Here is a 15,834-nt window from a genome sequence, read left to right on the forward strand (position 1 = left end):
TAAAATGACAGCAAACAGGATTAACATAAAGAATGTTGTAAAAATGTAATACTTTTCATTATACACAAAAAAAACCCCTTTATTCATAAGCTGGAATACCCGTTTTAGGAACATCAGAATGGATATTTTTTACTATAGCGGAAATATAAAAGAAATGTGATAGAAGCAAATCACACAGATTATTTGTAATCAATGCAGTCACAACAAGCCAAGCCGAAACTCGTAAAAAAAGCACCCCAAAGTGTATCAGGAGCGTCTTCTCACCGTGCGCTTTCTTTCCTCCTCCTCCTGTATTTTCAGCTGTAGTTTTCGGACCATGACCTGTCGCTTCCATTCCGGGATGGGTCTTCCCTGCTCGTCATGTGTAGGGATCAATGACTCAATGTCAAGCTGGTTGTTCTGTGCCATGGCTGGCGGGGTGGAATTGCCATTCATCAGAGGCTCAGAAGACTTTGCTGCTCCCTTGTTGGGGAGAACCGTAGAGTTCACAGGTGATGAAGCAGGAGAAGCTGGAGGAGGAGTAGCCGGAGAGGGAACCTCTGCCTGAAGAGGAAGCGAGAAGTAATGAATATGGCAAATATAAAAACAAAAAACAAACGGCAAAATATGGGGGCAGAGCTCCAAAGTCAGATGATGAAAAGATAGATTAGCTCATGAATGGGCTGATCAAAATCCTTTGTTTTCTATCATCTGACATTGGAGCTGACATTGGAGCGCTGCCCCCATTTTTGGACTTTTTGTGCATACAAGAGGTTTTTGGTGATAATTAGACATGATTGAATCCAAACTGTAAAGTTCGGGATTCGTATTGAGCACTGAGTGTCCGGGTCTCTGACTCGAACATGGACCTTTAAAACAAGGTTATGTCCGAGTTTGGGTGCTCGGGCATGCTCGGTGCATAGCCCAGTGCGAGCCCCTTAAAGTCTTTGAATGGCTCTCACTGGGGGTAACAACAATATTTTCGGATGCTGTGCAAAAAACCACCCAAAACTGCCCCCTTCCCCTGGATTTGCTCTATTTATGGCTGGCTGTAGGTTGGTAGTGAGCCGAACTGGTCAATCATTGACTTCCATCATACTCGTTACTCATGTCAACCCTGTTATTTTGGGTCTCCATAGACTTTTTTGGGGTTTCGGAACAATTTCAGGTCAATTACCCATTTTTACTCAATTGCTGCATTCATTATCTATCTATCTATCTATCTACTAATATCGATCTTTAATCTACTAATAGCTATTTTTATTTATGTTTTATACATTAACTAGCTGTAGTACCCGGCGTACCCAGGATAGTAACGGTCTCTATGTCCCTCTCCCTGGCTCTCTATGTCTGTCTGTCTCGTTCTCTCTGTCTCTGTGTGTCTGTCTCTTTCCCTGTCTGTTTGTTTCTTTCCTTGTATCTCTTTGTCTGTCTGTCTCTCTCTATCTCTGTCTGTCTCTTTCCCTGTTTGTCTCTGTCTATCTGTGTGTTTGTCTGTGTCTGTCTCTATCCGTGTCTGTCTCTGTCTGTCTGTCTGTCTCTGTATCAGTCTCTCTCTATCTCTTTCTCTGTCTGTCTCTGTGTTTGTCTTTGTGTTTCTGTCTGTCTCTTTCCTTGCCTGTCTATTTCTCTATCTCTCTGTCTGTCTCGGTTTGTCTCTCTCTAGCTGTCTCTTTCTGTCTGTCTCTATCTGTCTCTCTGTCTCTTTCCCTGTCTTTTTGTCTCTTTCCCTGTCTGTCTCTTTGTCTCTGTCTGTCTCTTTCCCTGTTTGTCTCTTTCCCTGTCTGACTCTCTGTTTTCTTCTGTCTGTCTCTTTCCCTGTCTGTCTTTCCCTGCCTCTTTCCCTGTCTTCCTGTCTCTGTCTGTCTGTGCCTATGTCTGTCTATCTCTTTCCCTGTTTGCCTCTTTCTCTGTTTGTCTGTGCCTATCTGTCTCTCTATCTCTATCTGTCTATCCATCGAATCATATTACCTCACACATAAGCTTCTTATACTATGAATGTCCTTTGCTCCTATAGCAACCAATCACAGCTCCTATTAATGACCTGTAGCTCCCAGCTCCATTGACTTTAATGGAGGCAGGGTTTTTTTAAAGTAACTGTAAAGCGTGGGATTCAATTTTCCTGTCAAAACATAGTCTATGATGTTCCCTGAGTCACATGGGGTGTCTGTGCAAAATTTCGCCATTGTAAATGCGACGATGCGGATACCTTTATTGGACATACATACAGACACATACACACAAACTCAGACATTAGATATTTATATTTCTAGCTATCTGCATTATCATTTAATATCTATTAGTCTCTCTCTCTCTCTTATATATATATATAATACAGTATATATATATATATATGTTTTATGCAATATCTATCTATCTACCTACCTAGGTTAGTGACCTGCCTTCGTTTAGGCATATTAGCTTTAATCTTTCTTTCCATCTCTCTGTCTGTCGGATAACCCTTTTAAAGCTTGATATGAACAGATGTCTCCCGCGCACCACTCTAACCGTTCGTGGAACTTGGTGCAGCCCTCCAAATGCTGCAGAGCAAATCCAATATAGCAGTATCCAAGGAACACAGGGCCTTTATCAAGCCTGTACACCTTTTATGGCTTGATAAAGGCCTGCGTTGGGTGAAACATTGCTGTTTTTATCCCCTCGTGTACATTGGGACCAATAAAGATTTTTCTATTTTATGAAGGACTTTTTGGTGCCTTTGATACTACTATATTCCTTTTAAGGGTAATTTCACACAGTGCGTTCTTCGAGGCGTTTTTGCGCAGTTTTCGGGTGCGTTTTTGCTCAGAAAACTGCATGACTTTGCTTCCCCAGCAAAGTCTATGAGTTTTCATTTTTGCTGTCTGCACACAGCGTTTTTTTTCAGCTGCGTTTTTGTGGTGCCACAAAAACACAGCATGTCAATTATTCCCGCGTTTTTCACTGCGCTTTTCATCCATTGAGTGCAATGGGATGTTGAAAGACGCAATGAGAAACGCAAATAGCTGCGTTTTGGTGCGTTTTGGTGCGTTTCTAAGACCAAAAACGCAGCTATAAACGCAGGAGGTGGGTAGTAAAGTGACGTGTACAGGAAGAGGATTCCTTCTGTCAGTAAACACAGAAGCGTGAATCCTCCCGGTACCGTCACCACCGCTTCCACCTCCCGTCCTGGGCATGTATGCTGCCGTGCGGCGCCATGTTCGGGCGGGAGGTGGAAGCGGCTGCGAAAACAAAAGTGAACAGTAGAAAAAAAAAAAAAGTTATACTCACCTGTCTGCAGACTCCCGGTGCCATGCCCGCTCCCATCTCCTCCTACCGGTACCGCCGCTCCGGGTGTGTGCAGTCTCCCCGGGTACGTATGCCTGCAGGATGCAGGACCTGGCAATGGATCACCTAATGCAGTCACCTGACGCATCAGCTGATCGTAAGTCTCGGGCTGACGCCGGCGCCCAGCCGGTTATCAGCGGATGCGTCAGGAGACTTCATCCCTGATTACCAGCAGCTGCTGCAGCGATCGGACAGGATCAGACTCCCGCCCCATCGCTCCAGGAGCTGCCGGTAATCAGCACATAAGTGAGTATTTTTTTTTTTTTTTTGCACCGATGCATCAGCTGATTGTATAATCGGCTTTTATACAATCAGCTGATGTGTGATGTGCTTCAGCCCCTAGAACCTGACACATCATCTGATCGCTTTGCCTTCCAGCAAACCGATCAGATGATATTGGATCCGGATTGGACGGCGCGGTACCCTTGACCCAGGATTACTGCGGAGGGGGGGTTCTTTATTTCAATAAAGATGGAGTCACTAATTGTGTTGTGTTTTATTTCTAATAAAAATATTTTTCTGTGTGTTGTGTTTTTTTTTATCTTTACTAGAAATTCATGGTGGCCATGTCTAATATTGGCGTGACACCATGAATTTTCGGGCTTAGGGCCAGCTATACAGCTAGCCCTAACCCCATTATTACCCAGCGAGCCACCCGGCATCAGGGCAGCTGGAAGAGTTGGATACAGCGCCAGAAGATGGCGCTTCTATGAAAGCGCCATTTTCTGGGGTGGCTGCGGGACTACAATTCACAGCGGGGGTGCCCAGAAAGCATGGGCACCCTGCACTGTGGATTCCAATCCCCAGCTGCCTAGTTGTACCCGGCTGGACTCAAAAATTGGGCGAAGCTCACGTCATTTTTTTTTTAAAATTATTTCATGAAATTCATGAAATAATTAAAAAAAAAAGGGCTTCCCTATATTTTTGGTTCCCAGCCGGGTACAAATAGGCAGCTGGGGGTTGGGGGCAGCCCGTACCTGCCTGCTGTACCTGGCTAGCATACAAAAATATGGCGAAGCCCACGTCATTTTTTTTGTTTGGGGGGGGCAAAGAAATCCTGCATACAGTCCTGGAAGGAGGATGCTGAGCCTTGTAGTTCGACAGCTGCTGTCTGCTCTCCTGCATACACTATTGGATGGAGGATGCTGAGCCTTGTAGTTCGACAGCTGCTGTCTGCTCTCCTGCATACACTATTGGATGGAGGATGCTGAGCCTTGTAGGTCTGCTCCCCCTGACTCTCCCTCAAGCATACAGTCCTGGATGGAGCATGCTGAGCCTTGTAGTTCTGCAGCTGCTGTTTGCTCTCCTGCATACACTATTGGATGGAGTATGCTGAGCCTTATAGTTCTGAAGCGGTCTGCTCTTTTGCATACACTAGTGGAGAATGAAGAACACATTGAAGAAGGAAATGACATCAGACCTTTTTTTTTTGTTCACTGATAAAAAACGCATAAAGACGCAGTGAGCAAAAACGCAGCAAAACGCAGCAAAAAAACGCGGCAAAACGCGTGCGTTTTTTTGACGCAGGTGCGTTTTTTGCCGCAAAAAACGCACAAAAACGCAGCGTCAAAAAAACGCAGTGTGTGAACCTAGCCTTAAGCTTGAGTTTGTTAGTATCTCACAACAACCTCAAATCGATGCCCATGACCAATCTAATCTGTGTTCAATATGGATATTACTTATCAGGAAAAAAACAAAATAGTTTCTACAGAAGTAATAATATAATGATTGTGCTCCCATCCTAACAAAGGGCGGGTTATCTGCTGAGGCCTGGTATATGGAAATTCATCACCATGACTAATTTGCTTTTAAAATTATATTTGATAGAGAAGTCAGATACTCATCAAAGTGATACAACCGCACAATGGTGGCAGATAATCATTAAAATCCTCCATTGTAGACCACTGGAAATAACAAAGTGAGTGCTGTCTATGAGGGACTATCTAGGAATCAGTGATCGATCCACTTCTCATGACCCGCAGAACCATCCGCTGAAATGAACAACCTCAATTATAAAAACTGATCAATAACAATTGTTTGTTATGGCCGATGGACATCCCCACAAATGGCTATTCTCATTCACAAGACTAATTGGGAAGGTTGGACTTCTTTTGGGCTGATAAACACCGGCTGTATCATAGCCAAAAAATCTAAGATGACAGGACCAAAGCAGACAGGTGTTTTTATACCTGCAAATAAGAGACTGTCGGCCCATATTTATCTCACGTGTATGAGGGCCATCAGCCAAAAAGAAGAGCTGCTTTTTTGGCTGAGAAAATGAGAAATTAGCTTTTAATAATGATTATGAAGTTGAGGAGGATCTGAGCCGCGTCCCCTCACTCCTCCCATCAGGCCTGTACGGACTGGGACATCCTACATAACTGAGTGTAAACTGTACCAAACAACCAGTGGAGAAACTGGAGGAGAATGGATGCCAATAACAGATGAGCCCTCTCACTCTCATAAGGGGCTAAGGCTCATTTCACATCTGTTGTCATAAATGTATAGTGATGTGTAGACCTCACTGGCTTATGGTGGTGTCCTCTGGGGACCATCGATGGTAAGACCTGCAACATGCTGCACTAGTATTGCCATCACTGGAACATCGATGGACCCCTGATCAAACATAATGGCTTATACGTGCAAATAGCCTCACAGGCTTCCTCTATCTATCTATCTATCTATCTATCCCTCTATCTATCTATCTATCTATCTATCTATCTATCCCTCTATCTATCTATCTATCTATTATATATCTATCTATCCCTCTATCTATCTATCTATCTATCTATCCCTCTATCTATCTATCTATCTATCTATCCCTCTATCTATCTATCTATCTATCTATTATATATCTATCTATCCCTCTATCTATCTATCTATCTATCCCTCTATCTATCTATCTATCCCTCTATCTATCTATCTATCCCTCTATCTATCTATCTATCCCTCTATCTATCTATCTATCTATCCCTCTATCTATCTATCTATCTATTATATATCTAGCTATCCCTCTATCTATCTATCTATCCCTCTATCTATCTATCTATCCCTCTATCTATCTATCCCTCTATCTATCTATCCATCTATCTATCTATCTATCTATCTATCTATCTATCTATCTATCCCTCTATCTATCTATCCCTCTATCTATCCCTCTATCTATCTATCTATCTATCTATCTATCCCTCTATCTATCTATCTATCTATCTATCTATCTATCTATCTATCTATCCCTCTATCTATCTATCTATCTATCCCTCTATCTATCTATCTATCCCTCTATCTATCTATCTATCTATCTATCCATCTATTCCATAGTCTTGCTTTGGCTGACTGGTAGGGCCACACAGGTTGCTAGCGATGTCATGTATTGTGCCCTTAGCAACCAGTCAGTCTGAGATTCCTTGGGTCCTCAGGACACTTTGCAGCTCTGACGTCATGGTCTCTCTATATCACTTATGCAACATTTCTTGCCAGTTCAATGTAGACAATGAACCTCTACAATATATAGAAGTTTGCCCACTATACTGTAGATATTTCTCTTACTTCTCTTGATCATACAATGAACACAAATGAACACATAACACATTGATATGCATCTAAACATTCATATTTTCAAATAAAAATGTGTGTGTATATATATTACATTACTTATCCTGTACTGATCCTGAGTTACATCCTGTATTATACTCCAGAGCTGCACTCACTATTCTGCTGGTGGAGTCACTGTATACATACATTACATTACTTATCCTGTACTGATCCTTAGTTACATCCTGTATTATACACCAGAGCTGCACTCACTATTCTGCTGGTGCAGTCACTGTGTACCTACATTACATTACTTATCCTGTGCTGATCCTGAGTTATATCCTGTATTATACTCCAGAGCTGCACTCACTATTCTGCTGGTGCAATCACTGTGTACATATATTACATTGCTTATCCTGTACTGATCCTGAGTTACATCCTGTATTATACTTCAGAGCTGCATTCATTATTCTCCTGGTGCAGTCACTGTGTACCTACATTACATTACTTATCCTGTACTGATCCTGAGTTACATCCTGTATTATAATCCAGAGCTGCACTCACTATTCTGCTGGTGGAGTCACTGTGTACATACATTACATTACTTATCCTGTACTGATCCTGAGTTACATCCTGTATTATACTTCAGAGCTGCACTCACTATTCTGCTGGTGGAGTCACTGTGTACATACATCACATTACTTATCCTGTACTGATCCTGAGTTACATCCTGTATTATACTTCAGAGCTGCACTCACTATTCTGCTGGTGGAGTCACTGTGTACATACATTACATTACTTATCCTGTACTAATCCTGAGTTACATTTTGTATTATATTCCAGAGCTGCAATCACTATTCTGCTGGTGGAGTCACCCTGTACATAATTTACATCCAGTATTATATGCTAAAGCTGCACTATGGACTATTCTAATGGTGTAGTGCAGGGGTGGGTAATTCATATTCCCAAAGGACCACATGATAAACTAAGACTGCCATGGAGGCTAAACTTAATTCTGTATAATATGAATCTCATTGCTTTAGAAAAAGCAATAAATTATATGCTTTGAGCTCTTATGCTCTAATGAGTGCAGAGTTGTGAATGCAGCTCTGGAGAATAATTCAGGCAGTAAAGGAACAATAGTATAAGTAACATATTTATACACCATATAGGAGCTCAACTAAGCTTGATAACTATTTCCCTGTGAACAGCTCTAGAGTATAATGTAATATGTACATCATGATCATTTCAAAATAAATAATAAATTGTATTCACAAAGTGACTGAAACTTTGAATGTGGATGATACCCATATAAACTGTGGACTGGTGCGCAAAAGGTGGACATCAACTCTGACGCTACGAGACCATAGCGTAAAATGTCTACATAGCATTCCCACCAGTGACCAATGATATCACGTGTGTAATAAAAATGAGACATATGTAATGTCACCCGCACGTTTGTTCCTTGCTGTCCGCTGCCCGAGAAGATGGTGGTTAAACCTTTACTCTGCGGAGTTGGTTTCAGACTTTTTCCAGCTTTAATTTCGGCCAGCAGCTCGGAGTTGTCTCCTGTTGGGGACATCATGTTGAAGGACTTGGTACCTAAGGGACACAATGTCAAACTGTAAATCATCTCGACTGTTCGCTCATGGATCACGCTGGTAGCACGGCAGCATATAAATATCACGCGTACGCATAGTAAAACTTAGAATGAACGCTGTCGACAAAGGTTCTAAGGCCCCGATTCATCATTTGCGTTTTTTTAAACTCGCTTTCCTTTTTTGTCTTGAAGTATTAGTTGCCGTTTTTGGTGCCAAATTCATAAAAAGTAAAGTAAAATATTGCCTTTCTTTTTGTCTTGAAGTTTCTTTGTAAATTTTGGAGTAATTTTTTTTAGAGTACTCAAATATACACTATGGGGGGACTAGAGTGGAGTTACGCGAAATTTCGTAACTCACTACTGTACCCGCAAAGTGGGAAACAAAAAAACACACAAGTGAGCACAATAAAATAGCCTTAAAAAGGCACAAATAGACTAATGAATTGTGTGCAAACAAAAAAGGTGCAAAAGACACTAAAATAGACAAAAAAACAGGTGATGAAGTGGGGCCTTAGTCTTTACTAATGTCCACAGTGCCATTTTTATTCCGAGTTCTGTGATAATTATTATGTATATATATATATATATATATATATATATATATAAATATATACAGTATATCTACATGCGGCTTAAAAAAAATAAAGGAAACACTTATACAAGGATTGTGTATTTTGGTGTTCCCTTTATTTGTTAAGCAGTGTATATATATATATATATATATATATATATATGTATATATATATATATATATACTGTGTGCAGAATTATTGGGCAAATGAGTATTGTGATCACATGATACTTTTTATACACGTTGTCCTACTCCAAGCTTTATAGAGCCAACTACGAATTTAGTAAATCGGGTGATGTGCATCTCTGTAATGAGGAGGGGTGCGGTGGAATGACATCAATACTCTATATAAGGTGTGCTTAATTATTAGGCAACTTCCTTTCCTTGGCAAAATGGGTCAGAAGAGAGATTTGACGGGCTCTGAAAAGTCCAAAATTGTGAGCTGTCTTGCAGAGGGATGCAACAGTCTTGAAATTGTTAACCTTTTGAAGCGAGATCGCAGAACAATCAAGCATTTCATGGTAAATAGCCAACAGGGTCGCAAGAAGCGTGTTGGGCAAAAAAGGCGCAAAATAACTGCCCATGAATTGAAGAAATTCAAGCGTGAAGCTGCCAAGATGCCATTTGCCGCCAGTTTGGCCATATTTCAGAGCTGCAACGTTACTGGAGTATCAAAAAGCACAAGGTGTGCCATACTCAGGGACATGGCCAAGGTAAGGAAGGCTGAAAAACGACCACCTCTGAACAAGAAACATAAGATAAAATGTCAAGACTGGGCCAAGAAATATCTTAAGACTGATTTTTCAAAGGTTTTATGGACTGATGAAATGAGAGTGACTCTTGATGGGCCAGATGGATGGGCCAGAGGCTGAATCAGTAAAGGGCAGAGAGCTCCACTCCGACTCAGACGCCAGCAAGGTGGAGGTGGGTACTGGTATGGGCTGGCATCATCAAAGAGGAACTTGTGGGACCTTTTTGGGTTGAGGATGGAGTGAAGCTCAACTCCCAGACCTACTGCCAGTTTCTGGAAGACAACTTCTTCAAGAAGTGGTGCAGAAAGAAGTCGGTATAGTTTAAGAAAAACATGATTTTCATGCAGGACAATGCTCCATCACATGCATCCAATTACTCCACAGCGTGGCTGGTCAGAAAAAAATAATGACATGGCCCCCTTGTTCACCTGATCTGAACCCCATAGAGAACCTGTGGTCCCTCATATAATGTGAGATCTACAGAGAAGGAAAACAGTACACCTCTCGGAACAGTCTCTGGAGGCTGTGGTGGCTGCTGCACGCAATGTTGATAGTAAACAGATCAAGTAACTGACAGAATCTATGGATGGTAGGCTGCTGAGTGTCATCATAAAGAAAGGTGGCTATATTGGTCATTCTTTTTTGGGGGCTTTGTTTTTGCATGTCAGAAATGTTTATTTCTAAATTTTGTGCAGTTATATTGGTTTACCTGCTGAAAATAAACAAGTGAGATGGGAATATATTTGGTTTTTATTAAGTTGCCTAATAATTCTGCACAGTAATAGTTACCTGCACAAACAGATATCCTCCTAAGATAGCAAAATCTAAAAACAAAACCCACTCCAACTTCCAAAAATATTAAGCTTTGATATTTGAGTCTTTTGGGTTGATTGAGAACATAGTTGTTGATCAATAATAAAAAAATCCTCTAAAATACAACTTGCCTAATAATTCTGCACACGGCGTATATATATATATATATATATATATATATATATATATATATATATATATATATATATATTGTATATACAGTATGCATATATATATATATTTTTTTTATGTATCTGTGTAATTCTATCTACATGCAGCCACCAATACAAGGAGTTAATTGTATATGGATGTAAATTGATTGGACTCAATAGAGCTGTATATCTGTATGCAATGAGATACTTATACTGATGACTACTGGTAGTCACTGAGTTCCACCACTGGTGTCACAGCAGTTCTGTACCTTGCCTTTATGTATGTTTTGTTGATGTATGAGTCTCATTTATGCTACAACAAGGACAACACTAACGATCATAAGAATAATGGAATTTCCCATATAAGACAAAATGGATCTAATTATTAGGCAGTCAGGTGCCAAGTCGGTTCCCATCGTTGTGCCCTTCATTTCAAATAAGGGTAGATAAGGGTAGGTGCACAAGTCCTTGGCAGGCCCCTTTAACACCATGTTTTCCCAAAAATAAGACAGGGTCTTATATCCTTTTTGGCTCCAAAAGATGCACTAGGGCTTATTTTCAGGGAATGTCTTATATCTTGTATTGACGTCAATGATTGGGCTGTTAACGCAAAAATTAATATTTACTCCCTTCCCACTCTCCCACCCCTCTAAGTCGGCGACAGTAATTGGAATGTGTTAATGTTGAAGCCAGGCTGGCAGGCAGTAGTGGATGTGGTTTAAGGGTTCCCAGGCCGCAGCACGGCTGGCGGTTAACCCATGCCTCCCAGTCTGAGCTCCAAAGAAAAGGGGGTATGTGTGTCTTCCATTCAGCACATTACACTCTTTCTGACACAGGAATTGACACACCAGGGAGTTCTTTTTTGCAACTTTAACTTTACTGTTGTCAGGGTATTTCGTCCTCCAACCAACACCAACATCACTTTCTTTAGCATCACCAGACTGAGCAACCAGGGCACCGTATTTGGTCCCACAGGAGTTCTCCACAACTTTCAGATTCCCATATACCAAGGTCTCGGCAAATAGGGCACCAACATTGGTCCCATAGGGGTTATTTACAGTTACAGCATTCTCGGTTACACAGTCTAAATTGGCGGCCGGCAGCTTTCCTGGCACCCATGCACCCTCGGGCATCACCAGGTCCCTCATCCCCCTGACAAACGTCACACTAGCACGGGCCAAGTTATTGTAGCTCCTAAACTTTTCCATCTCACCCACAGGGACTTGCATGCTGCCTGGAAGGGACTTACAGCATATTCCTCGTTGGCTTTGCTCTGGCCGGGACAAGATGTACCCTTCTCCAGAGGGCGCAACCGACCGTAAGTCACCAGGGGGGTTCTCTGAGTATCCACAGCAGGGGAACGGTCACTTTCCCAACCGGCCGGACAGCACCCAAAAAAAAGGACAAGGTCCAAACAATCCCTCACAACAGGATCCCTCATTCCGCCGGTCCAGGATTGGCTCCCAGGGCCCACCAATCCACTGAGATCTGGCCTCCTCTACGCACCTCCCATAGATGTGTTCACATTCACGACTTGGGGACTCTTCTCCTGATTTTCTCCTGAAACTACCTTTTGTCCCCCGTGCTCCTCCCCACTATCCCCTCTCTAACCCACAGGACCAGGGAAGTGGTAGAGCACACCATGACCATCCCGTGGCCAAACAGTAAAATGACATTACACAACAGTGGAACAACAAGTCGCAGCCAGTCTGCAGGTCTGGGGAGGACCGAGCCCTGAACCCCCCCACATTAATAGAATTGAATATTCACTCCCTTTGCTCACCCCATAATCCCGCCCACCCCTCTGTGATGACATCAGTGATTCAGTCCGACTGCTGTATTACTGCCCAAGGATTGCATCGCAATAGCTGGACTAGCAAGGGGCTCTCCTGACCCGAGCATGTCTACATGTATTTCATGCTCAGGTGAGGAGAGCCGCAGACAAGTATGACGATTGTGATGTGATCCTTTGGCAGTAGTAAGTCTGACTGAATCACTGACGCTGGCACAGAGGAGTGGGTGGGAATATGGGTGGGGGAAGGGGGTGAATCTTCATTTGCCATTAACACACGTACTGATCACTGACGCTGACACAGAGGAGCGAGCGGGGGAAGAAGTGAATATTCATTTTTCATTAACTAGCCGACATGTGACTAGAAACTTCTGGGGCTTACAGTAACACAACGGGGCAACGTACACCCATAAAGTTGCATATACTGAAAGGCTTATTTCAGGACAGTATTATGGTATGGCACGTAACTAGGGCTTACTTTTGGATTAGGGCTTATTATAAGCATACTCCAAAAAGGCTGAAAAATCCTGCTAGGGCTTCATTTCGGGGTAGGCCTTATTTTCAGGGAAACTCGGTATATGGTTATGGGGCTACACAGAATTTATTTTGCTTTTGATAGCTGCCAACCAAATGCTTACCATAGGGTAGAAATGAAGGCTGACTGACCCAAACGTGATCGAGGAGTGCTGACAATTTGCCCATATGAGTCACAGATAAGTCTGATTTTTAGCCTTAACATATAAATAGGAATTTTCACCTTCACTGACAGAAAATGGAAATTGTAAAAAGGTGAGAAACTGAATTACAAAGTGTATTAGAAGTTGCTACACTTCTTCTCATAAGATTGGACAATCACTTTGAGATGCTCCTGAGACACATTCATCACTTATGACATAAGCCATTCTTGTTACTGGAACAGAGATGTACTAAATATGTAGCATCCATTGTCTGGGATCCAAACAGCAGGATTGGGCATCCCCATTGTCTGGGATCTATATAATAGGTGTGGGCATCCCTATTGTCTGGGATCCATATAGTAGGTGTTGGCATCCCCATTGTCTGGGATCTACACAGCAGGAGTGGGCATCCCCATTGTCTGGGATCCATATAATAGGTGTGGGCATCCCCATTGTCTGGGATCCATATAGTAGGTGTTGGCATCCCCATTGTCTGGGATCCATACAGCAGGATTGGGCATCCCCATTGTCTGGGATCTATATAATAGGTGTGGGCATCCCCATTGTCTGGGATCCATATAGTAGGTGTTGGCATCCCCATTGTCTGTGATCTACACAGCAGGAGTGGGCATCCCCATTGTCTGGGATCCATATAATAGGTGTGGGCATCCCCATTGTCTGGGATCCATATAGTAGGTGTTGGCATCCCCATTGTCTGGGATCTACACAGCAGGAGTGGGCATCCCCATTGTCTGGGATCCATATAATAGGTGTGGGCATCCCCATTGTCTGGGATCCATATAGTAGGTGTTGGCATCCCCATTGTCTGGGATCCATACAGCAGGATTGGGCATCCCCATTGTCTGGGATCTATATAATAGGTGTGGGCATCCCCATTGTCTGGGATCCATATAGTAGGTGTTGGCATCCCCATTGTCTGTGATCTACACAGCAGGAGTGGGCATCCCCATTGTCTGGGATCCATATAATAGGTGTGGGCATCCCCATTGTCTGGGATCCATATAGTAGGTGTTGGCATCCCCATTGTCTGGGATCTACACAGCAGGAGTGGGCATCCCCATTGTCTGGGATCCATATAATAGGTGTGGGCATCCCCATTGTCTGGGATCCATATAGTAGGTGTTGGCATCCCCATTGTCTGGGATCCATACAGCAGGATTGGGCATCCCCATTGTCTGGGATCCATATAATAGGTGTGGGCATCCCCATTGTCTGGGATCCATATAGTAGGTGTTGGCATCCCCATTGTCTGGGATCTACACAGCAGGAGTGGGCATCCCCATTGTCTGGGATCCATATAATAGGTGTGGGCATCCCCATTGTCTGGGATCCATATAGTAGGTGTTGGCATCCCCATTGTCTGGGATCTACACAGCAGGAGTGGGCATGCCCATTGTCTAGGATCCATATAATAGGTGTGGACATCCCCATTGTCTGGGATCCATATAGTAGGTGTTGGCATCCCCATTGTCTGGGATCTATACAGCAGGAGTGGGCATCCCCATTGTCTGGGATCTATACAGCAGGAGTGGGCATCCCCATTGTCTGGGATCTATACAGCATGAGTGGGCATCCCCATTGTCTGGGATCTATACAGCAGTACTGGCCATCCCCATTGTCTGGGATCCATACAGCAGGATTGGGTTGTCTGGGATCCATACAGCAGGATTGGGCATCCCCACTGTCTGGGATCTATACAGCAGATGTGGGCATCCCCATTGTCTGGGATCTATACAGCAGGATTGGGCATCCCCACTGTCTGGGATCTATACAGCAGTACTGCCCATCCCCATTGTCTGGGATCTATACAGCAGGTGTGGGCATCTCCATTGTCTGGGATCTATACAGCAGGATTGGGCATTCCCATTGTCTGGGATCCATACAGCAGGATTGGGCATCCCCACTGTCTGGGATCTATACAGCAGATGTGGGCATCCCCATTGTCTGGGATCTATACAGCAGGATTGGGCATCCCCACTGTCTGGGATCTATACAGCAGGTGTTGGCCATCCCCATTGTCTGGGATCTATACAGCAGGTGTGGGCATCTCCATTGTCTGGGATCTATACAGCAGGATTGGGCATTCCCATTGTCTGGGATCCATACAGCAGGATTGGGCATTCACATTCTATTCTCTGCACCTTTTGTTACTTTTATTCTCCATGCGATCTGTGGTTGAGGTGTTCCCAAGTGTTAGCACACCCACAGGTTATCCGAAATAATTCACAGCAGACACCCGCCGGCTACTTCAGAGGTAGTATACTACCGGTGTGACAGGTGCAAGCCTTTCCTAATCAATATTTAAAATCACCAACAAAAGCCCCTGCGTCATAACAAATTATAATAATTTCATCTGCACCATTACAAATCCAGCCTGATAAAAGATGAGCCGTTATATTGTTGTGTGCATGCACTATGTGCCAGGACCTCAGCAGTGCCAGCAGCTATGTTATACCCAGTAGCAATGGAGACCCTGCTGGACTAATTAAGTAGGTGACCACAGGGTGCTATATATTCAACCCTAGAAGCAAAAATAGGGAGAAATCCGGGCCCATAGCCGTCCATGCCATATTACCACATAGGAATGGCACGGAATCCTGATGAGTTTTACAACATAAT

The 15,834-nt window shown here is 43.2% G+C and overlaps 1 protein-coding gene across 1 annotated transcript in view; it reads right to left on the reverse strand.

Annotated features, from left to right (window-relative positions):
* The window catches only part of ESPN (espin), a 304,695-nt gene that overhangs the window by 26,146 nt on the left and 262,715 nt on the right, over positions 1–15,834 (reverse strand). Inside the window, exons 11-12 of the mRNA XM_075328416.1 lie at positions 8,294–8,439; positions 265–543 (exon numbers count right to left, since the gene is read on the reverse strand). Coding sequence (XP_075184531.1) covers positions 265–543; positions 8,294–8,439 — 425 coding nt within the window. The remainder of the gene's footprint in view (positions 1–264; positions 544–8,293; positions 8,440–15,834) is intronic.

This window comes from Anomaloglossus baeobatrachus, chromosome 11 (genome assembly GCF_048569485.1).
Source record: "Anomaloglossus baeobatrachus isolate aAnoBae1 chromosome 11, aAnoBae1.hap1, whole genome shotgun sequence".
NCBI classification, from domain to species: domain Eukaryota; kingdom Metazoa; phylum Chordata; class Amphibia; order Anura; family Aromobatidae; genus Anomaloglossus; species Anomaloglossus baeobatrachus.